Source organism: Enhydra lutris, unplaced genomic scaffold, assembly GCF_002288905.1.
Source record: "Enhydra lutris kenyoni isolate GAN:26980312 unplaced genomic scaffold, ASM228890v2 scaffoldscaffold12, whole genome shotgun sequence".
Taxonomy (NCBI): Eukaryota; Metazoa; Chordata; class Mammalia; order Carnivora; family Mustelidae; genus Enhydra; species Enhydra lutris.
This window is the reverse complement of record NW_019154096.1, coordinates 46,070,066-46,092,168: the sequence shown is the minus strand read 5'-3', so window position 1 is coordinate 46,092,168 and position 22,103 is coordinate 46,070,066. Positions and strand designations below refer to the sequence as shown.

Here is a 22,103-nt window from a genome sequence, read left to right as displayed (position 1 = left end):
TATTAAAGCCAGCTGTGCATATACTTTCTTTTTTTTTTTTTTTTTTTTTTAATAAAAATAGTGGTGCCCTTCGAAGTGGCTTTCATATTCAGGCTGTGTTGCCACATTTGCTGCTTTCAACCTGGACCCATAGCAGTTAGTTATTGCTGTTCATAGATTTCTGCAGGTGACTAAAGGTTTTGACCAAAACACTTAACCTTATTAATATTGAAGTTTTCAGAAGAGGATAAAAGGGCTGAGGTTGAAAGTCTTGACACGTAGGAATCGTGCTCAGGCATCTGAACCTCTGTTAGTTAAACACAGAAAAATGTGTAAAGCCTAAAGAGTCATCCTCTGTTGCTTTTTTTCTAAAATCTCAAATCTAGTTTTCATAGGTTTCATTTGAAAGTCCTAAATTCCTTGAGGGCAGTGATTATGCCTTCTTGTTACCCTCTTTATTTGGTATCCAGTGCAAAGTATGTCCTCAGTATGCATGTAATGAATGCCTACTGAATGGAATGAAATTACTTCAGGATTGTTTCATTGGGAAGAATGAAGACTGATAGTGCCCTTTATTGTTTTATCTGTCTCGCTTCTCAGCATTACTTCACCAACTCATCTTTTCCCCCACATGCTCAGCAGTAAAAGAATACTGTTGAATTTTTAATGACCTTGTATGACAAGTCCTTACTTATTATGTAAGTATAATGCTTTTGATGTCTTCAGTGACAAATCAAGAGCAGAGTATTGACAATCATTTTAGTGGTTGCCTCAGTCATTGGGTAGGCATATAGATTATAAAATTCATTAACTAGAACTAATGCATTTTTAATTTGGACAGTTAATATACTTCACAAAATGTTTGAGTCATGTCTAGTTAATAGCAAGAGTTTTACCTTAAAAAAAAAAAAGCCACATAATTGATTTTAAAACTATTTTGAAACTTGAACCTGTACTCATTACAATCAGAAAGCAAAAATGTTGGTTTTTTTCCTCCCTTTGTTAGATTCTGGGTCAGATGGTATATTAATTTTAAGCAGAATAAGCTCTAAAATATATCATAGGCATATGAAACCTAAAATGTATTTTTTATAGAGAAAGCGCTTTTTTGGTTGACACTCTCTGCTCAAAAAATAATCCTTCTGTTGCGGCATATGTGTATACTCATACAGTCATCCAGGAATGTTGACGTTTCAATGTGAGAGGCTGGCTCCCTCATGACTGTCAGTCGGTCAGTCAGCCGTCCAGGTGCTGGGGTAGCAGGAACCTCAGAGTTCAGTTCGGTCCTACAACACTTACCGACTTCCTGCTGTGCACCAGGCCCTAGACTTCAGGTGCTTGAGATAAACAATGATCAGTTATAGTTGGGGTTTCTTGGTTCAGGGACCTCCAGTCTAGTGGCCAAGCCTGAACATAAACAGATCATTTCAGTGTAGGCGGAGAGAGTAGGTGTTGTGATAGTGATCTGCAGAGCGTGCTCACAGGGTCTGGAGAACAAGCGTGCGCTTCAAGATTAGTGAAGCCAGGGGTTACATGCCAGCTCTACAACTTACTAGCTTGATGCCTTTGGAAAGAAACTTAAATTATCTTCCCTTGGGTTCTCTCACCTTTAAAACAGGGGTTGTGGTGCCTACTTTGAGGTTTATAAGATAACACATATAAAATGACCCATAGTAAGCACTGGCTAATTCCCTTTCCATGTCTCTGAATTTTAGTCACTGTTTTTAGCATCTACTGCAGCAGTTACTAGTATGATGTCCTAATGGAGAAGGGACGACTCTTTCTTACTGAAGAAATAAATCAATGCATGGGAAAGGAATGAGGGGAAAATCACTGTTAATGATGCCATAGCAGTAATTGATACAGGCAGTGTGCACCAATGGATGCTTAAATTAGTGAGTAAGGGGAAACGGTGTTATTTGTATAGTCTCAAAGTACATTTCCCCCCAAATAAATATTTATTAATCACATTGGGAAAAGTTAGTGTTGATGGGCACATGGCTTGACCTAATTGCTTGATGAACATGCATGAGTTACTCTGTTTTAACTGAAAGATGAAACAGTGCACTTACAGTAAAGACATCTGGCAGACAGCACTGTAAGCAAGTGGTCAGTGTTAACATCACCAGGATGACAGCATACCAACATCCTATTCCCCTGTTGTGATACATTGGTAAGGACACATTACCTCTGTGGTACTCTTCCTAGTAGCTGAGTGTTTAAGCTCAGTTTATCATGGGAAAACAGTAGACAGATTCAAAGGACATTCTATAAAGTAACTGAACAGTACTTTCAAAAATCTAAGGATCGTAAAAGTCAAGGAAAGACAGGAATTGTCCTAGATTAGAGGAGACCTACAGCACTAAGGACATGTTACTAAAATGCAAGGTGGAATCATGGGTTATGTCACAGAACAGAAAAGGAATATTAGGAAAAACTGAAATCAAATATATCCTCCATTGGTGACTAGTATTGGAGCAGGGTTAATTTCTTAGTTTTGACCATTGTGCTATGGAAAGCTCCCAATATTCGGGGAAACTGGGTAAAGCGCATATGGAACTCTGTACTGTTTTTGTAGCTCTTCTGTAAGTCTTCGGTTAGCTCAGGGTGGTTTCTTTTGAAACCTCATAGGTAGAGCTCACTATTTTTTTACACCTTTACAGATGTCACCCTTCCTCGCCTTAAGGCCTTCATACCTCAACTCCTGTCACGGCTGCACATTGAAGCCCTTCTCCATGGAAACATAACAAAGCAAGTGAGTGGTTGAGGTTCTAGCAGACTTGTATGGATCAGTGTAAGAGATTTTCTTTACCCTGGCCTAAGACTGTTCACCACCACAGTGTGATTATAAGCACATTAGTGTTGACTTCTCTGCTCTGTGGAGGAAGATAGAACAGCATATGAGGGGGTAGAATGATGGTGGTCAACTGTGGACCTACTTTCATGGCTGCCTCCTCCACTCTTGATGCCTTGTGCAGTCACAGGAGGAAATGGAAATAATAATCCTTACTCTGTGTAGGACACCAGGACTGTGTAGTGCATAAGAGCACATGGTGTGCAATCAGCCTGCATTCAAATCCCGACCCTGTCACGTACTAGATACTTATTCTTCCAGAATGTGTTAACCTCTCAGTACTGTTTTTTTCATCTGTAAATTAGAGTTTAAAGATAAAATTAAATGGTACATGCCAAAGGTTTAGCACATGGAAGGCATCTTGGAATTCCCATTCTGGAATTCTGGCAGCCTCTCACAAGACCCCACACTTTCGGGATGCCTGAGTGGCTTAGTCAGTTAAGCGTCTGCCTTTGGCTCAGGTCGTGATCCCAGGGTCCTGGGATCGAGTCCTGTATCAGGCTCCTTGCTCAGCGGGGAGCCTGCTTGTCCCTCTGTCTGCCACTCTCCCTGCTTGTGCTTGCTTGCTTTCTTTCTCTGTCTCTGACAAATAAATAAATAAAATCTTAAAAAAAAAAAAAGACCCCACACATTCCCTACTACTCTGCTGTACTGTCTCCAAAACAGTGTGCCTGAGGTCAGATGCTAATAAGTAGCAGAGACAGGATTTTTTAACTAAGGTGAGATTTATTTATTAAAGATTTTATTTATTTTTAGAGAGAGAGAGTGCACACGATTGGGGGTGGGGTATAGGTAGAGGGAGAGAATCTCAAACAGAATCCCCACTGAACACCGAGCCCAACGCAGGGCGGGGTTCGATCTTAGAACCCTGAGATCATGACCTGAGTTGAAACCAAGAGTCAGGCGCTTAATCAACTGAGCCACCTAGGCACCCCAGTTGTATTTCTTAAAAAGCCTTATGCTCACTCACTTCCTTTGCTTTGTGTCTGTGGTCAGGGTCATTCACTTGGGACCAACTTTCCATCACCAGTACCTCTCCAGCTTTGGCGGTACCTTTTCCCACAGCACTGAGGTCATTGTCGATGCTGGTCTGGGTCTGTTTTTCTTCACCTCTGCCACACTGACTATATTACCGATTGATAAATTCAGTTTTTACCCATTTGAGTAGGATCAAATATATTTAAGGTTTAAAAATCCATTTTTATGATAACTAGTTTATGTTGTTTTCATATTGCATGGGCCACCACCCAGTATGCCATTTTTATTCTCACAGATGACATTTTTGGTTTTGTAATGTGCTGTGCTCTTTTCCCACAGGCTGCACTAGGAATTATGCAGATGGTTGAAGACACCCTCATTGAACATGCTCATACAAAACCTCTCCTTCCAAGTCAGCTGGTTCGGTATAGAGAAGTTCAGCTCCCCGACGGTAAGTTGGATGTCTTAACTTTGGTACCAGACTGCTTTGACATAATGTTGTGGGTGATTACAGGTAGGTTGAAGTCACTTGGATGATAACATAAGTTTTATGGTGAAGATCTACTGGATCCTCTACTATTCATAGAAGTATGGTTAAGGAGAATTCTGCCGGAAAATTCTCTGCAGTAAGGCCAAAGAGGTGAAATTGGAGGTAGGCAGTAATTTTAAAAGAATGACATCGGAATTGACTGGCAGTTGAATGTAGAAGAGTTAGGAAGTAAGAAAGGTACAAAGCTGAAGAAGTGTTGACTGTGAAGCATGAAATAAAATCTATTTATGAAAAATGGAAACTAGAGTCATAATACCGAATTGGAGGCCCCTAGGAGTCTTTGGCAGAAATAGTTTTAGGAAACTCAGAGGTGCAGACAATAGCATGTATTCATTACATGCATATTTCATAAGGAATTAGCATAAAAGAATGGGTAATAATTAATACACTGGAGTTTGCAGTGTTGGATTACTTTTGTATTAACAATGGTTTCTTTTCATAGAAGAACTCATTAAGCATTATTTTCACTTATTGTTCAAAATTTTGTAATAGGTAATAATTAGACCAAGGATGAGAAGCATTGATTTTTTTTTTTTTTTTATGTGTTCTTTTTGTTGTTGTTTTTAGCTAAATGGGATGTTGGCTATTCCCCATGCATGCATGGTCTGTGCTCCAAGCCAGGCACCCCCCCGCCGCCACACACACACATACACTATTTTATCTGTCTGAAATAGTGCTCCCTTTCCTTCTCTCTTCCTTATCAACATCTCTACCCTATTCTTCCTTCCAGGCCCCATCTTACTAGCCACCCATTCCACTAAAATTTTCCTCAAACTCCCAGCTGGAAGTAGTCCTCCTCTTCCGACCTCCCAGCACAGGTTTTCTGAAGCTTTCCTTGTTGAAGATGCTGAGCCCTTCTTCTCTTGCATTGGGATTAAGGTGCATCGCCATCTCCGTTGTTGGACTGTACAGTCCTTAAGGTCGGGCTCTGTGTCTGACCCCTTTGAGAAGCTGCTGAAGCTACTCCAGCACAGTGTTCCCTCACCGTGTTACCTCACGGTGTTCCTGTTGTTGAACGCTCGCAGACCCCTTCACACAGCTCTTGCTCTTCTGCATCATCACAGGCCTGGCAATGGTTCATGTCAAACTGGCGCTGTCTCTCACCACCACGGAGCAGAGAGGAGGAATCAGGATATGCCAGTCAGACACCACAGCATTTGAGTGTCAGGCAAAGGGAGGCCAGTCCAGAAACAGATTTTCAAAGTGAAATCAGTCTTTCACACCTCTTTTCTCACACCTCCTGCTTTCTCTCTCCTCTCCTAGGGCCTTCTCTCTCTTCAAGTGCACTGGCCAGATGTTCCATGCTCAGAAACAGCTCACTTCACATCCCAGTCTCCAAATACTGGGAGTTAGGGAGTCATTCTGACTTAGCCAGTTGACCAGGTGTGACTGTCTTACACAGTCCTTCAGTTAACTCTCCAGAAGACAGTATTCACAATTTAAAAAGGAAATGTTCAAGCCTTGTGAAGGAGACAGTTTGGGATATATGTGAAAAGGCTAGAAGTTGGGAGAGGGGAAGTCATAGTAGCTACAGACCATGTTCCCCTTCCTCTTGTGGTAAGAGGAAACTTTGTGCCGCCAGTACACAATCAGAAAGTGTGACTGTTGGTCAAACTTGGATCTGGTCAGAAAAATGAAATAGGTGAAATACAACTCCAGCTTGTGTGTCTCCCTTCACTGTTGATATCTAAATCACCATCTGTAAGTGAACACAACGTATCATTGCTACTCTGAGAAATCTTCTTGGGGAGTCTTATACTAAGCACTAAACACTATATATACTCAGTCACATAGATGACTCATGAAGTAAAGTTATTAAATCATGAAGCGTGATCATCTCTGGGTAACTCCGATGAGGTATTTGTCCACCATTTCAATGTGGTGTCCTTAGAAAAGTCCCCCCACTTCTCAGGGCCCTAGCTTCCTCATCTCTACAGTGAGGAGTTAGGCTAAGTTATCTCCAAGCATTGTACACATTTCTGTAAATTTGTGAAATGATCTTTGGTGTGGGTGTTGATATTAAAAATAAAATGCTAAATAGAAATCCAAGATAATAAAGTCAAAACTAGTAATTTTTTTTTTTAAGATTTTACTTATTTATTTGACACACAGAGAGAGAGAGAGAGACAAAGAAAGAGGGAATACAAGCAGGAGGAGTGGGAGAGGGAGAAGCAGGCTTACCCCTAAGCAGGAATCTTGATGCGGGACTCGGTCCCAGGACTCCGGGATCATGACCTGAGCCAAAGGCAGATGTTTAACCGACCAAGCCGACCAGGTGCCCCAACAACTACTAGTTTTAAAAGAATTCTTTTGTATGTTTATTAAAACATAAGTGGTATTTCTGTTGAGAATCTTATCTGTATTAGCTAGTTCTAAGCTAGTACATGCACTAACTTGTACATTGTATTAACTGTGGGTTTTACTTAGCATTAATACTTAGCCATAAAATGGGTCTTTTATAAGTTCTTTGCCCTTTAAATTTGATGAATGTTTATTGGGGGCCTGCCAAGTTCAAATTGCTATATTCAGCAAAGGCTTCCCTTAGGTAAGTTAGTTGAGTTTCACATTCTTAATAAATTAATTGCAGTTTGGAATTGCCAAAAAAAACCAACCAAATAAAACAACTTTAAAAAGCCAGACAAAACATTGGCTTTATTAAACCCTAAATAAGATTTTGAACCTGTTCTCTTTTTAAAACTTCCTAGGAGGATGGTTTGTGTATCAGCAGAGGAATGAAGTTCACAATAACTGTGGCATCGAGATATACTACCAGACAGACATGCAGAGCACCTCAGAGAATATGTTTCTAGAGCTCTTCTGTCAAATCATCTCTGAACCTTGCTTCAACACCCTGCGCACCAAGGAGCAGCTGGGTGAGAGGGAAGTGGGGAGTAGCGGGATACCATAGACTTTGAGCAACCCTTGTCCTCAGGAAGCATTCTCCACATGTACTGTCCACTTGCATGGTGCCTCGGCCTTGCTGCGTTGAGAAAGGCCGTGAAAACTTTGCCCGTAGGCAAAGTTATGGGGAATCCACTTTAAAAAATAAGCAGTTAACATCTTGTGGACATTAAAGCACTTCTTAGGAGAAGGCCGTGTGTTTACGGTACATAACCTGTCAATAAGGGACATTTTGGGTAGGGGGAGAGGATGCAAACAGAAGATTATTTATTATGGAAGGCAAGATGGAAAGCAAGCCATGCAGAGAAGTTTAGGTTCGTGAAACTTTGGGTTCCCTGAGGGCAGGTATTATTTCTTACCCATCTTTGCATCCCAGGTCTAGGGCATATAGAAAGGGTTGAGAAAATGTTTCAGACAATGTTTTAGGCACTATTTAAAGTCCTGGAGTTCCTGGCAGGTTTAATCAATGAGGAAAGAAAGAATCCCCAGTAATGACTGGGAAGAACCAATGAAAGAGGATTTGGGTGTATCTTTCCAAGTATTTTCATTTTTTAAACCACCGCTACGCTAAGATGCTCATCACGGAAAAGGGATAAGCTATGGATGGTCCCTCCCGTCAGGTGCTCACTGTCTGATCGGCAGTGAACAGAAGAGAAGTCCCTGCCCTCTCTGAGCTGACGTTATGGTGGGGGAGACAGACCATAAACAAACTATAAGAGAATAGTTACCGTGCAACGTGGTAAATGTTGCTGAGAGACTTCACTGCAACTAAAGGTCACGCTGAAGATAGTGACTTCCTCAGAAGTTGGACCCAAAGACACCACAGCTGTCAGAGATGTGGTTCAGGGAAGAGCAGCTGAAGGACGCAAGTCACAGCTCAGTTTGAACAAGATGTGGAAGGGTGGTTGTGCAGGAACTCACAAGGTGACTGCAGAAGTGTGACCTTCTGTTACTTGGTCTCTTGAGATTTTTAGTCTGAATAGAGTCAGTCTAGGAATGGATTCACATAGGGAACTTGGATGTGAAAGGAAACAGCGGTGGAATCATGGTTAGGGGATGAAAATGAGTTCAGTCTATCCTAGGGATGGGAATGACTTTAACATAGATGGAGGATGATTAGCTCGCGGACAGGGAGCAGTTGTGGGATGTGCGACTGAATAATGAAGAGGGTTTTTTCCTTTTTTTTTTTTTTTTTAAGAAAAAGAATTATCTCCCAACTTTCTAACTGTTCTTCAAAGAGCTCTTTTGCTCTATCCTTAGGGACTTAGGATATCCTAGTTATTCATATTTCTTCAGAGGTGAATAATACAAAGCCTATAAGTAGATTTTACTGCTCTGATAGGATAAGTTTTGAAGGATTAAAAGTGACCCAAGGCTCAGATGCCCGAGTCCTGACTGGCTGATGTTCATTTTTCAGGCTATATCGTCTTCAGCGGGCCGCGTCGAGCCAACGGCATACAGGGCTTACGATTCATCATCCAGTCAGAAAAGCCGCCTCACTACCTAGAGAGCAGAGTGGAAGCTTTCCTAATCACCATGGAGAAGTCCATAGAGGACATGACAGAAGAAGCTTTTCAAAAACACATTCAAGCATTAGCGATTCGTCGACTAGACAAACCAAAGAAACTATCCGCAGAGTGTGCTAAATATTGGGGGGAAATCATCTCTCAGCAATACAATTTTGACAGAGGTAAGGCAAAATGAGGGCCCCGACATTTACGACACATGAGTGTAATGTTTGAGGACACGGAGGCCATTCTACAAAATGGTACTCGTCTTGTAGGTGATGTTCTGGTGCTAATTTGGTTGGGGTGTGAAGAATAGCACTTCTGAAGAGCCATTTTTTAACATCATAACAATTTTTATTAAAAAACTTTATCTTTTTTTCTTCTCTAAAACTAGAGCTGGATTTCCCTGTATCTCATAATAATGCAGTAATAATAAATCTAATTTCACTTTTTTGTGTTGAGTTAGCGTGCCCCTGAGGCACTGAGCACAGATGATGTACTTATCTGTGGCTCATAACACCAAAAAAAGAAAAAGGAAAATGTGCAGATTGAACTCTCCTAAGATAAGGCTGCCCTGAGGCACAGGGATTTAAACTTTTGCCTGCAGGGATCTCTAGAAATGTGTCAGTGCCATTACATTTGGGACAGTTGTGCTCCCTGAAGTCGCCTGCTCAGTGGCTTCCTTCTTCTACAGTGGAGAGTCACAGGGCAGGGCGCCACACTGGAAGTCAGGGGCTTGTGTTCTCATTCTGACGCCAACAAGCTGAAGATCTTAGCCAAGATGCCTTTATCTGGGGCTCCCGTTTCCTTACCTGTCATTTTTTTAGCCATTGGCAGTGGTGCCTACCATTTCTTGAGCATTTGCCACGTGGGTAGTAGCGTGTGACTGTCACTCATCATTTTCCTTAGTTCTCACAGCAGCCCCTTTAAGTAGTTATTACCCCCAATTTCCAGATGAGGAAACTGAAGCTCAGAAAAGCTGATGTGACTGGACTGCAGATCCAGTAGCTCCTAAGTAGAGAGCCAGGATGTCTTCAGGCGCTTTACTTGATATTTATCCCCTGACTACTTGCAGGAGCAGAAGATCACTTAAAAATAGGGATACCTAAGAGCACTGGAGCGAAGTAAATGGTCATTTACTGTAGTATTCTGGGCTACTTAAGATGGAAATATTAGTAAATTATTGTTTGATTGCTGTTTCAGACAATACAGAAGTTGCATATTTAAAGACACTTACCAAGGAAGATATCATCAAATTCTACAAGGTAAGTTGAACTTACATGTTGAGATTTTGACTCATAAGCAGATATTATTTGTGCCGTGTTGTATGTTACTGCTTTGGACCTGCTGCAGCCTCGGTCAGCTGACCTTCTCTGAAGGGTCTTTTACCTGTGAAGCAGGAGCAGGACTGTGCATGGCTTCTGAATGAAGACCCCGGGGACTAGAGCTTCTGAACCTCAGTTTTCTTATTTATGCAATAGAGATTAATCGGAGTATGAGTTGAAGTGAGGTATGCAAAGTCATTGGCACTTAGCATTTAATAAATGGTATCTGTTGCTGTTACCTCTTCAGTAGTAATTCTCAGCCTCAGAGTTTTTTAAATGTTTTAATCAGAATGCTTTGAATCAGAATATGTTTTCTTTGTTGATATTACAAAATAAGTTTTAGTTGTGTCTATTTATTGCTTCAGACTATTTGCTTTGTGAGGTTAGGTCTTTGTTCCCAGGGCTTACAAGAAAGGGTGATCATGTTCAGCTCTTTCTGGCTTCTAAGGCATTATTAGTTGTGGGTATTTAAGAGGAGTGATGTCCCAATATAACTTACTCTTGTGTTTCCACAAGCAGTGAGGATTTTTTTTCTTCTCCTCCACAAATTCTATTATTCATTTGAAATTACAAGTAGTACCTAATTACTGAATTTGTAAGAATAGCAGTTTATAAGACTGAGTCTTTCTTGTCTTAAAAAATAAGAGTTTTATTACCAAGCTTAAGCTAAGTCTAGAGCATCTTTTTTCTAGCTGTGTTCCATGGTACACTAGTGTTCCACAAGATATTAGTAGGGGCACCTACAAAAAAGGGTTTCATGACCATGCAAGTTTGGGAAAGACTACACTCTTCATTCTTGTTTTTGGAGAATCAACAGTGTGTTAGCATTTTAGAAGTTCTGAGAAACCCCACAGTAAAAATTTCTTTAGCCTAGCATTTAATTTTGACTAATAAAAGTTCATTTTTTAAAAAGATATTATTTATTTATTGAAGAGAGAGAGAGAGCATGAGCAGGGAGAGGGCAGAGGGAGAGAAAGAGAATCCCTAGCAGACTGGGTGAGCACAGTGCCCAGAGCCCAACGTGGGCTCAATCTCACAACTCCTAGATCATGACCTGAGCCAAAACCCAAGAATCAGACACTTAACCAACTGAGCCACCCAGGTGCCCGGACTAACGAAACTTCCTAAAGTGATTTAGCATGCATCCTTTTTTCTTTTTTCCTCCCCACCAAATATAAGTATCTCCTGGGACTCCAGTGTTCCTTAGAATACGTTTTGCAAGAAAATGCAATTTTTTTATTGGTTCGTTTGTGTTTAGAAAGATGGAGATTGGGGCACCTGGGTGGCTCAGTCAGTTAATCGTCTGCCTTCTCTTCAGGTCAGGGTCCCAGGGTCCTGGGATTGAGTCCCGCCTCGAGTGCCCTGCTCAGTTGGGAGTCTGCTTCTCCCTCTGCCTTTTCCCTCTAGTGGTGCTCTCTCTCAACTAAATAAATAAATAAAATCTTTTTAAAAAGTGGGGGGAAGGAAAGGAAGAAAGGGGGGAGAAGGAAGAAAAAAGAAAAGAAGGAAAGAAAAGGGAGAAAGAAAAAGAAAAGGAGGGAGGGAGGGAAGGCGATTGTCCAAAGTTGGTCAGGAAATTGAGACTAGTCTGAAACTGAAGAGGGTGATGTTACACTCTACTGATAAAAGATTGATAAGAGGGCAGTGAAGATTTGGGTAAAAAGCAATAGCGAATAGATCTTTGGAAGCAAATTTTTACTCAGTAAGTGAGACAGTCTCAAGTGAGGTACTTTGTGTTACTGGAGGCATACCTGGGCCGAGCTCTTGAAAGAGGCTGGGGGGGCCTGGGGGGAGGCCTGTGGGCAAACCTGGGCTGTCCTGGCAGCTGGCGGAAGCTGTGGTCGCGTTAGTGGTGCAGCATCAGTGGGGTTCACATTGCAGCTGCACAAGACCTGCCTTATCATAACTGCTCCGTAAATACTTAGTGAGCTGATGTGGCTTTGGCAGCGATCTCTCCCTCTGAGAGTGTAATCAGGGGCAGCTTCCACACAACTTGTGTTTTCCCCTTGGAAAAGACAGATAGTGGTCCAGCATTAAGGAAAAGGTCAAGAGTCACTTTGCCACAGGATCTATCAACTCATCGGTCCTGGTGTTCATGGTATGACCTAGGGAAGTCCTTCAAAGGAGCCTGGTGGAGTGAAGAGAACCAGCTTGCTTCTCTCATACCATCACTGTAAGCTGTGTGACTTCAGCAAGTCATCATACCTCTCTGTGTCTCTAAAATCAGACCATCGTGACACTTAGCTTACAGAGACTCAAGTGTGCTGCTGCAGGAGAGTGCCTGATATAAGGGGACACTCGAGAAATGTTAGTTTCCTTTCTCTTTCGGTAGATGAGGAACCATGGTAGTGCCCTGGTGCAAAAGCTAAGAAGGTTCTTAGAGGAGCAGGTTGTGCTCAACCCTTGACTAAGCTCCGGCCATCGCCTCTGGAGTCATTAAAGGTTACTAGGTGTAGTCCTGCGTCACACCCCAGTGAGTCCTAGGCTAGGTTTCCAATCCCAGCCCAGATACTTATTAACTGTAGGAGTTTGAGTACATTACTTCATCTCTGTGGACTCCATTTTCTCATTTGTAAAATGGGGTTAATAATAATTCTTGGCTACCTTACCTAACCTTTGTAGAGTTTAAAGGAAATACTCTTAAGTGAGGGGAAACCTCTTTTTTGTTTCTGGCTATGTGAGAGCCAATTCTTCACATTTGTAAAAGAGTATTTCATTTTAAGTTCCTAAGTGGCGCAGAAGGGTGACCCTGCTGTTCTTTCTCCCTAGGAAATGTTGGCAGTAGATGCCCCAAGGAGACATAAGGTATCCGTCCATGTTCTTGCCAGAGAAATGGATTCTTGTAAGTATTAAATATTGACTTTTCTTAAAGTGTATTTTTAGGCACCTGATGGTCATCCCTTGCCCTAGGAGCATCCCTCCATTGGGCACCAGAGAGTAAAGAGAGGAGGGGACGAACTGGAGGCAGGGTCTGCTCTATCAAAGCAAAAATAAGGAGCAAAGGGAAATGAGGCAGGGGAGGAGAGAGCGCCAGCATTAGCTGCCACAGTGCCAAGCTGGTCACAGCTTTTCAAAGAGACACAGCTAGTTAGTCGTAGGACATCTTTGGAGAAGCTGTGTGAGGGACCACTGCATATAGTTCATCTGCTCAGTCCTTCCCATCTTCTGTCTCTGAGTGGCCAAGGTTTACCCAACCATTAGCTCCCCTGGCCTTCTGGGTTGTTTTACTGGATCCTTCCTGGTGGTCAGAGCCTCAGGGTCCAGTGAGGCCAGGCATGGGCATCAGAGTTGCTGTGGGCCAGGCTTTATAGTCACAGTAATGTTGTGAACCATCACTGGCAACATTCTGGATAGGAGGTAGGACCAGCAGTTGAGGTGTTGGGGAGCAGACAGCCTGGGGGGGGACACAGGTCTGGTACAGTTTCCAAATGGGCCAAGTCCAGTTTCAGTTTCTTAAAAGTTGCTCTTATAGGCCAGTATTTATTATGTCAGTAGTAAACCTCTTATTTTCTTCTAGGTCCTGTGGTTGGAGAGTTCCCATGTCAAAATGATATAAATTTGTCACAAGCACCAGCCTTGCCACAAGTAAGAAATGCAAATCTCATGTTAGAGCACATGGTTAGAGGACTTCCTTTGTGGAGGGAGCTTGTTTATCAGGACACATAAGGCTAGAGGTTTCAGGTCACCAGGTGTTTGAGCCTCTACTTTACGTTCCCCTTAAAGTCTGGTTCGCCATTCTGACAGCTCCCAGGGCTCATGCCCTTTTCATCAGCAGAAAGACTTGGCCTCTGACCTTGTTTGCCTTTGCTTCTAGTTTGAAGAGTTATGTTGCTCTGCAGTGAGTTACCTCCAGCCATGTCTTTTTATCTAGCCCCTTTCATGGTGCAAGCATGTTTTAATCATCTGGAAAGGTTGGCCTTTCCTGGCAGGAGGAAGGAACTGGCAGTGTGCCCAGGCCCCTGCCGAGTAGGCACAACAGCCTCTGCATTCTGCTGGAGACTTGTGTGCCCGCTCTTGCGTCCTCACCCTTGTATGCCCAGAGGAAAGCCAGGCGTCTTCTTTCTGACCCCAGGTCCCACTCAGACACTCACCATAGGTTTGCATAGACAATCCAGCCCTACTGAGCCAGGAAGATTAGATCTTAATAAGTGGGGTAGAAACGAGTGTGTGTGGGAGGGAGGGAGGGTGGGTGAGAGGGAAGGAAGGAAAGAAAAAGAAAGAAAAGGAAGGAAGGGGGGAGGAGAGGGAGGGAGGGAAAGAAAAGTAAAGAAAGAAAGAAGGAAAAGAAAAGTCAACGTTCTCGTCAGTCTGGTTTTTTAGACTATAAACACTAAGAACTTTTTTCTTTGCAGCCTGAAGTGATTCAGAACATGACTGAGTTCAAGCGTGGTTTGCCACTGTTTCCCCTTGTGAAACCACATATTAACTTCATGGCTGCAAAACTCTGAAGATTCCTCCAGGATGGGAGAGTGCAGGTGGATGCGTCCCTGAGTCTTCCAGGAGCTGGGAAAACCTCAGCCACTTTAGTAGTTTCTGGCTCACTATTAGACAAACAGAAAAAAGAGGGGTTTGTCAAATGTCATTATGTAGAAATATTAAAAATCCAAAGTAATTAAATTACAAAATCTTATAGATGTAGAATATTTTTTAAATACATGCCTCTTAAATATTTTAAAATTTTTCTTTCATTACTAAGAGAAATCACCCTTCTATAACAGTACTTAAAATGATAAATGATATTCCTATAGAATCTTACCTTCCCTGTTCTGTAAAATAGTCACTTGTCAGAAGACAATATGTTAGTCACTTTTTTTTCCTAAAAGCCTCCTAGGTTGACAGAAAAGGCTTTAAAACCTTTAGAAAGGTAATACCTTTTTAAAAACTGATTCTCAAATATGCTTTCTATTTGGTGGTTTCATGTAAATCAATGGAGAACATTAACATTTGGCAGATAATGAACAAAGCGAAATAATTTTCTTTTATTAGTAAAATTGCTGATTATATAAAGCATGGTTTTAATCTTTTTATAAAATTTGGACATGTTTTTTATTCAAACTAGCAAAATGCTGGAAAACCCTAGAACACCCTACTTATTTACAATGCTAGAAATATAGACTTACCTTACATCAATTTTGTCCCAAACTGAATTTCTCAGGATTACTGTGATTTGTTTCTTTCCGATTGAATTATATTGATGTTTTTGTTCATGGTTTGCCGTGTTCCATCAGTTTTACCTTTTCCCATCAATAACATTTATTGTATTTATTTGATGAGTACAAATAGGGTCAACTTCAGATCCCACTGAGTGTGTGACATGCTTTTCCAACATCAGCTATTAAAAATACTTGTAACTTTTTGCTGCCATGATATTGCAGTCAGTATATGAACCAAAATATTTGCCCCATTATGAATTTAAAAGACAGCAAGTACAAAGCCACCTTTTTGAAGGTATAAAAAATAAAGCCTTGATTCTTAAGTAGTGTGATCTCCAGAAGACTCTAAAATCCCTTTTTGCTACCAGTCTAATATTGCCTTAAGTGTTAAGTTATTTTTTGAATATATAAATATAAACATAGAAACACAGATGAAGACTGGAGTGGACTTTTAAAAAACTATTTTTTTCATGAAATACTATTTTAGATGAAATTGTTACTGTAGATTTAACAGCTGTTTTGAAATATTTACTGTTATTAAAACTTGCTTTAGGAGAAATTGTGAATATCCTTCCACACATAGGCCCTAGTAATAGTACGTGGCCCCGTTGTCCACTAACTCAGGCAAAGTATAGGATGACATTCTCTGATGACATCTTACCTCTACGTGAGTGACTGGCCAGGACTTCTTTCTGTAGAGTCATGTCTTTTCACACCTTCAGTTTTCACATTTGCCATTTCCCAGATAATCTACATTTGGGGCAAGAGTGATATAATCACAGCTGTGGAGGCTGCTTTCAAAAGCGGGCCTCCAGTCTACTGTCAGATAAATGTGGTGCTGTACCCGTCTTTTTACCCCTACCTGCAGGAGCTTCCTCGTGGGAAGCCTGTCTTTGTCCCTCAGAAGGTGGGTGAGCCATCACTTCCTTCTGGTTTTATGCATTTGTAGACTATGCAGCTTTTCATCAAACTGCAGATATACACAAGAGGGATCTATTTATTAGCCCTGAGTGTTTAAATCCACCACTGGAAGAGTAAATACTCCACCTACCTTTTCTGTGGAAAATTATGTGCTATTGAGTAATTTTTAGCTCTTTAAAAAAAAAAATGGGTGAAATTTAACAGTGTCATTTTTGTGAGAAAGTCACATGAAATCTGAAGGGAGTCTCGTGTAGTCTTCCAGGAACCTGGGGTTGCACGCTGGGTGTGCCAGCACTGTCCGGTTTCCAGACTGGATCTCCGGCTGCTGTTGGATCGCCCGGGCATTCTAATGGATTCATTGAAATGGGTCCAAGCCGCAGTCCATGAGCAATAACAGACCACCTTGGATACTGCTGTTTACTCAGCGCATAGTAAATGAGATTTGTGGGAAACAGACTAAGTTATTAGTTACGACTTTTTTAAAAAGTCTTCTTTTCGCCTAGTTGATGTGAAGGGGAGAGCATGTGACACAGCCAGTATGGTGGAGTGCTAGGGTAATCCTGTTTACAATAAATTGCCTGAATTTAACCTCTGGCGTTTGCATTTGTATTATTTTTACAGTTTTAGTGGGCAGCCTACCTCTTAACATCCCAATTTGACATTATTTCTTGCTTTCATTATTCCTAATGCAGAAAGCAATGAATTGGTTTTTTGGGGGAAAAAAATTTTTTTGAGTGTATCTGGGTGACAGTGATTTAGTCAAATAAATGGGTCAGTTTCACACTCAAAGAGTAGTAGATCGCTTTTGTGAAAGGAATCTTGGTGGGGGGCTGAGCTCCTTGCTGTGCGTATTGTCACTGACCCCAAACCCAGAAAGATTTGTCCTTGGCATTACAGGGAGAACAATAAAAAGGGTAGAAAAGCCAAATATTCCCTCAGCAGCTAGTTTTGCTTCGTGTTGCCACATCTCCAGCAGCAGGTTAGGCAGATATCTTGTCCAGTCCCTGGCTTCTGACGCCCAGCCAAGGTAATCTTCCTACTAGTGTGGTTGCCAGCTGGCTCACGTGGGCACTTCGGGAGGAAATGTGCTCATTCTTGTGTTTGCAGCCTAGACCGGGGTGCAGCCCACACAGTCGGCACCGTGCTCAGGGATGCTGCAGGAACCCTCTCCGGGGGCCCAACGCAGCCCCAGGTTTTATGGCTTGGGGCAGTTTTCCCCTCTCATGGTGCATTGGGGGGATCACGTGAGCTCCTTAACCCTATTCTCTAATACAGCTTCACAGGATGTTTAAGTCTGTGGTGAAAACCAAGAATTCTCACACACTCACCTCCCCTTTCTAGGGGTGGTTCCTGCCCTCCTAATCCTTCCCTGGCAGGGCCTCTGCCCAGTTGGCTCCCGGATCCCAGGTATTCCGTGCTGCCCGTCAAATGAAGTTGATTGTCCTTGTCACCCTGGACATTGACTACCCCGAGATTTCATGTGGCAGTGCCCATTGGTGCACTGAAATGCTGCTGTTCTCACCCAAGGCCAGGTCTTCACAGATATGACAGCATTTTGGACCACTCATGCCCTAAAAGAACAGTAACCTCACAAAGTACTTTATAGATTATAGACTGCCCTCACAGACCTCTTCCTTTGACCCAGAAGGACAGGGATTAAAATTATCTTCATCATACCAGTTTTTCAGAGGTGGGAATAGGCTCAGAAAGGCTAAACGGGTAGCCCAGGACCATGCAGGAAGCACCTATTGAAATCTCCACTCTGATCTTTAAACTTTGAGACCTCATTGTCCCATGTGGATTTCCTATAATAAGAGCTACCAAGTCCATGAATGTACCTGTGGAACAAATTAGAAAAGCATTTGCTTTTGCATTTGTATGAAATGTTACCATTTTTACGTGTACCGTTTTAGTCTCCCAACCTTTGCCTGTCTCGGAGGGAGTGAGACCAGATCTCACCAGTGGAGGCATCTGCCTAGTCCACGGTGGTGTCCACTCCACTGGGCTGTCTTGTGGCCTGCTGTATCTCCGTGTTCAGCTTAATTCAGACCCATGCCTCTTGGCCTGCTCCACCCTTAAATCAATGCAGGCTCTCCTTTCTGGTGCCCCTGGAGCGATGAGCGTCTCTGGGATCCTTCAAGAAACTGAGAAAAGGAGTGCGAGGAAGACTCCAGTTCTCCTGTGACCCCAGCACTCCGAGACAACCACATTTAGATCACGGGGTTTTTTTGCAGTCTTTTTCCTATGCATATAGGATGGAGTCATATATTCAGTGTTGCAACTTTTTCCTTCAATGGTCTGTACTGAAATTTTCCCACATAGATACGCTTGAGGAAAAAAAATCTAATTTTGTTTTTGTTGTTGGGTGTTTGTGTCATGTACTATCATTTGTTTATCGAATCCTCTTTGTAGGATGTTTAGGTTGTTTTCAGACTTTGATGCGTGATAAAGCTCCTTGTGTTGAATATGTGTGTGATTTTCTTGTTATTTCTTTAAATTGCTGGGTTATAGAATATGAATAGATCATTTAATCTTTTTCAAAAATTTTACATCTGTAGAGAAGTTGTAAAAATAGTATAATAAATTCCCATATGTCTTCACCGGTTTTATGTCTGCTACATATTGCTCTCTCTTTTAAGTAGGTCGCAGACATCATCAAGTCTTACCCCTAAGTTCATCATCAAGTCTCTCCTGACGGCAAAGGCAATGTAAGGAATTTGGCCTCACCCAAAGGAAGGACCAGCCTTTGTCCTCTTTGTCTTTGTTTAGATACAGTGTACTGGTTACTTGGACAAATGAGATAGATAAATTTCTTGAAAGACACAAATTGCCAAAACAGACATGAAATAGAGAGTTTGAATATTCTGTATCTGTTTAAGAAATTGAATTACTATTCTTCTCACAAAGAAGATTCTACACCCAGTTGGCTTCACTGGTAAATTCTATCATGCATTTAAGTATGAAATTATACCATCTTATGTAATATTTTAGAAAACAGGAGGGAACTCTGTTAAAATGTCAGTAATTTGAATCTAGCGATGTATAAATAGGAATTTTTGTGCAGTTGACTTTCAAATACTACACAAACGATGACAAAGTGGGATTTTCTCAGGAATGCAAGGTTGGTATAATATTTGAAAATCAGTTAGTATTATTTACCATAATAACAATTGAGAAACCATGTGACCACTTTACAAAGTTCAGTAAAAACATTTTATAAGGTTCATAAAAACTCTTAGCAAATGAATAGAAGGGAACTTTTTCAACATAGTAAAGGGAATTTATAAAGGACCTAGTGGTAACATATTTAAGGATATACTGTTGAATACTTTGCCTCCAAGATCTGCACCGAGATGAGGATGTATGCCTTTACCACTATTCAGATTTGTATTTGAGGTCCTAGTTGATGCAGTTGATTAGAAAAGGTGAAGTACAACTGTCTATTCACAAATGACATGAGCACATACAAAAAATCCTAAAGACTAAAAAAAAGAATTAAGGAGGGGTATATCTTTTTAAATGTGAAAACCTGTACACTGAAAACTCCAAAACATTACTGCAAGTTTTAAAAACACCTAAAGGAAAGGATATTTGTGTCATACCCAAGGATTGGAAGACAGTATTTTTAAGGTATCTGTTCTCCCCCATTGATTCTTCTTCTTCTTCTTTTTTTTTTCCCCCAAAGACTTTACTTGACACAGAGAGAGCACAAGCAGAGGGAGAAGCAGACTCCCACCAAGCAAGGGAGCCCGATGCAGGGCTCAATTCCAGGAGCCCGGGACGATGACCCAAGCTGAAGGCAGATGCTTAACGGCTGAGCTACTCAGGTGCCCCTCTTCCCCATTGATTCTAAGCAATGCGTACCAAAATCCCTGCAGGGTTTTTTGGTAGATATTTATGAATTGATTTTGAAATTTACATGGGCATTCAGAGAATCTTGAATAGCTAAAATAGTGGGGTTCCATAACGTAATGGTTAGCACTCTGGACTCTGAATAGCTAAGATAGTTCTGGAAAAGAAGAACAAAGTTACTGTGATAGCAAATCTTACATAAAACTACAGTAATCAAGGAGCACTTGGGTGGCTCAGTTAAGTGTCCGACTCTTGGTTTTGGCTTAGGTTATGATCTCAGGGCTGTGGGATTGAAAATGAGCATCAGGCTCTGCTCTCAGTGGGAAGTCTGCTTGAGATTCTCTCCTTTTGCTTCTGCCCCTCACCTGCCACCAAAATTTAAAAAAAAAAAAACTAAACCCCGCCCCCCAAAACCAAACACTGTAGTAATCAAGATAGGGTGGTATTGGCCTAAGGATAGATGTAGATCAATGGAAGAGAATAGAGAGTCCACAAGTAGATCCCCAGGTTGGTTTTATTAGACTTTTGGCAAAAAAAATGGCACGGTAATTCAGTTGGGGGGTGGGTGGGGAACAGTCTTTTCAACAAATGGTTCAAAAACAACAGATAGCCTTATGGGGGAAAAAATTTGAACCTCAACTGTAACTCCCACAGTACATACAAAACTCAAAAAAGACAGATTCAAACAAAAACTAAACGTACAAAATTTCTAGGGGGAAATATAGAAGAAAATATTTTTGAAGTTTGGTAGACAAAAGTTTCTTAGAGTGCAAAAGGCACTAACCATCAAAGAAATTTTTCAAGTTTAAAAATGTCTATTGTTTAAAAGATACCCTTTAGGGACTCCTGGGTGGCTCATTCGATTAAGCCGTCTTCCTTCAACTCAGGTCATGATCTCAGCAGGGTCCTGGAACTGAGCCCTGCATCGAGCTCCCTGCTCAGTGCGGAGTCTCTTTCTCCCTCTCCCTCTCCCTCTGCTGCTTCCCCTGCTTGTGTTCTCTCTCTCTGTGTCTAAATAAATAAAATCTTTAAAAAATTAAAAGATAACCATAAAGAAAAAAAGCTGCTGACTTGGAGAAAATATCTGCAACACTTAAATCAGAATACACAAGAGGGGCGCCAGGCTGGCTCTAACACTACTTTGGAACGAGATAAAAAGCAGCTTAGCTATTTGATCTCTGCCTACTGCAATCGTAATAATTGGCAGTTTTAATCAAGATGGCCATTTCCCAGGGCGCCTGGGTGGCTTGGTTGGTTTAGCATCAGACTCGTGATTTCTGTTCGGGTCATGATCTCCGGGTTGTGAGATCAAGCCCCCGTGGAGCTCTGTGCTGGGCATGGAGCCTGCTCAAGATTCTCTACCTTTCTCTCCCTGCCCACCCCTCCCCCAAACAAGATGGTCATTTCCCTTCCTCTCTGTGTATTTTTTTTAGCATGGGAGGGAGGGAGAAAGAGAATACCAAGCAGGCTCTGTGGTCAGTATGGAGCCCCGCTGGAGATCATGACCTGGGCTTAACCAGCTGAGCCTCTGTGTATTTTGTAAGGCACAGAGACATCAGTATATCACCTTTGGCCAGATCCCCAAAAGTGACCAGAATGGTGACTGGATGAATTTTACTGGCTAATCTGATTCTTCAAAGCCTTTAATTTATCGTGGGTGACTGGCACCAGTTTTGAACCGGTATCTGAACTCTGTTTCACACACACACAGTAAAGTTCCTAATTTCCCAAAACGTGGAACTCATTAAGGAAATTTAGGCTTTGCTTAGACTTGTTTCATGGCCAAAAAGGCTAAACTTCCATAAATGTGAGCCTTCATTATGGCTTTCTGAACCTAAGGCTTGAGCTAGCATAGCCTAACCTAGTTAATAGTTAAAAGCTTGGTCAGTTTGGTTCTTTGTTTCTAAAAATCTTTTTATTTTATATGTAGGCGGGGTCTCTGGCTGACTCAGGTAGGACATGTGACTCTTGATCTCATCGTCGTGAGTTCAGTTCCACATTGCTTGGAGAGATTAGCCTACTTAAAAATAAAGTCTAGGGGCTCCTGGGTGGCTCAGTGGGTTAAGCCGCTGCCTTCGGCTC

General features: G+C 41.8%; 1 protein-coding gene across 4 annotated transcripts in view; it reads left to right on the top strand.

The window, feature by feature from the left end:
• The window catches only part of LOC111144834 (insulin degrading enzyme), a 109,463-nt gene extending 90,795 nt beyond the window's left edge, over positions 1-18,668 (top strand). For all 4 annotated transcript variants that reach the window (XM_022499355.1, XM_022499354.1, XM_022499353.1 and 1 more), the window contains 8 exons: positions 2,643-2,734; positions 4,151-4,262; positions 7,067-7,234; positions 8,680-8,952; positions 9,974-10,035; positions 12,865-12,937; positions 13,613-13,680; positions 14,448-18,668. In XM_022499355.1, coding sequence (XP_022355063.1) covers positions 2,643-2,734; positions 4,151-4,262; positions 7,067-7,234; positions 8,680-8,952; positions 9,974-10,035; positions 12,865-12,937; positions 13,613-13,680; positions 14,448-14,543 — 944 coding nt within the window. In that variant the 3' untranslated portion in view covers positions 14,544-18,668. The remainder of the gene's footprint in view (positions 1-2,642; positions 2,735-4,150; positions 4,263-7,066; positions 7,235-8,679; positions 8,953-9,973; positions 10,036-12,864; positions 12,938-13,612; positions 13,681-14,447) is intronic.
• The last annotated feature ends 3,435 nt before the right edge of the window (positions 18,669-22,103 follow it).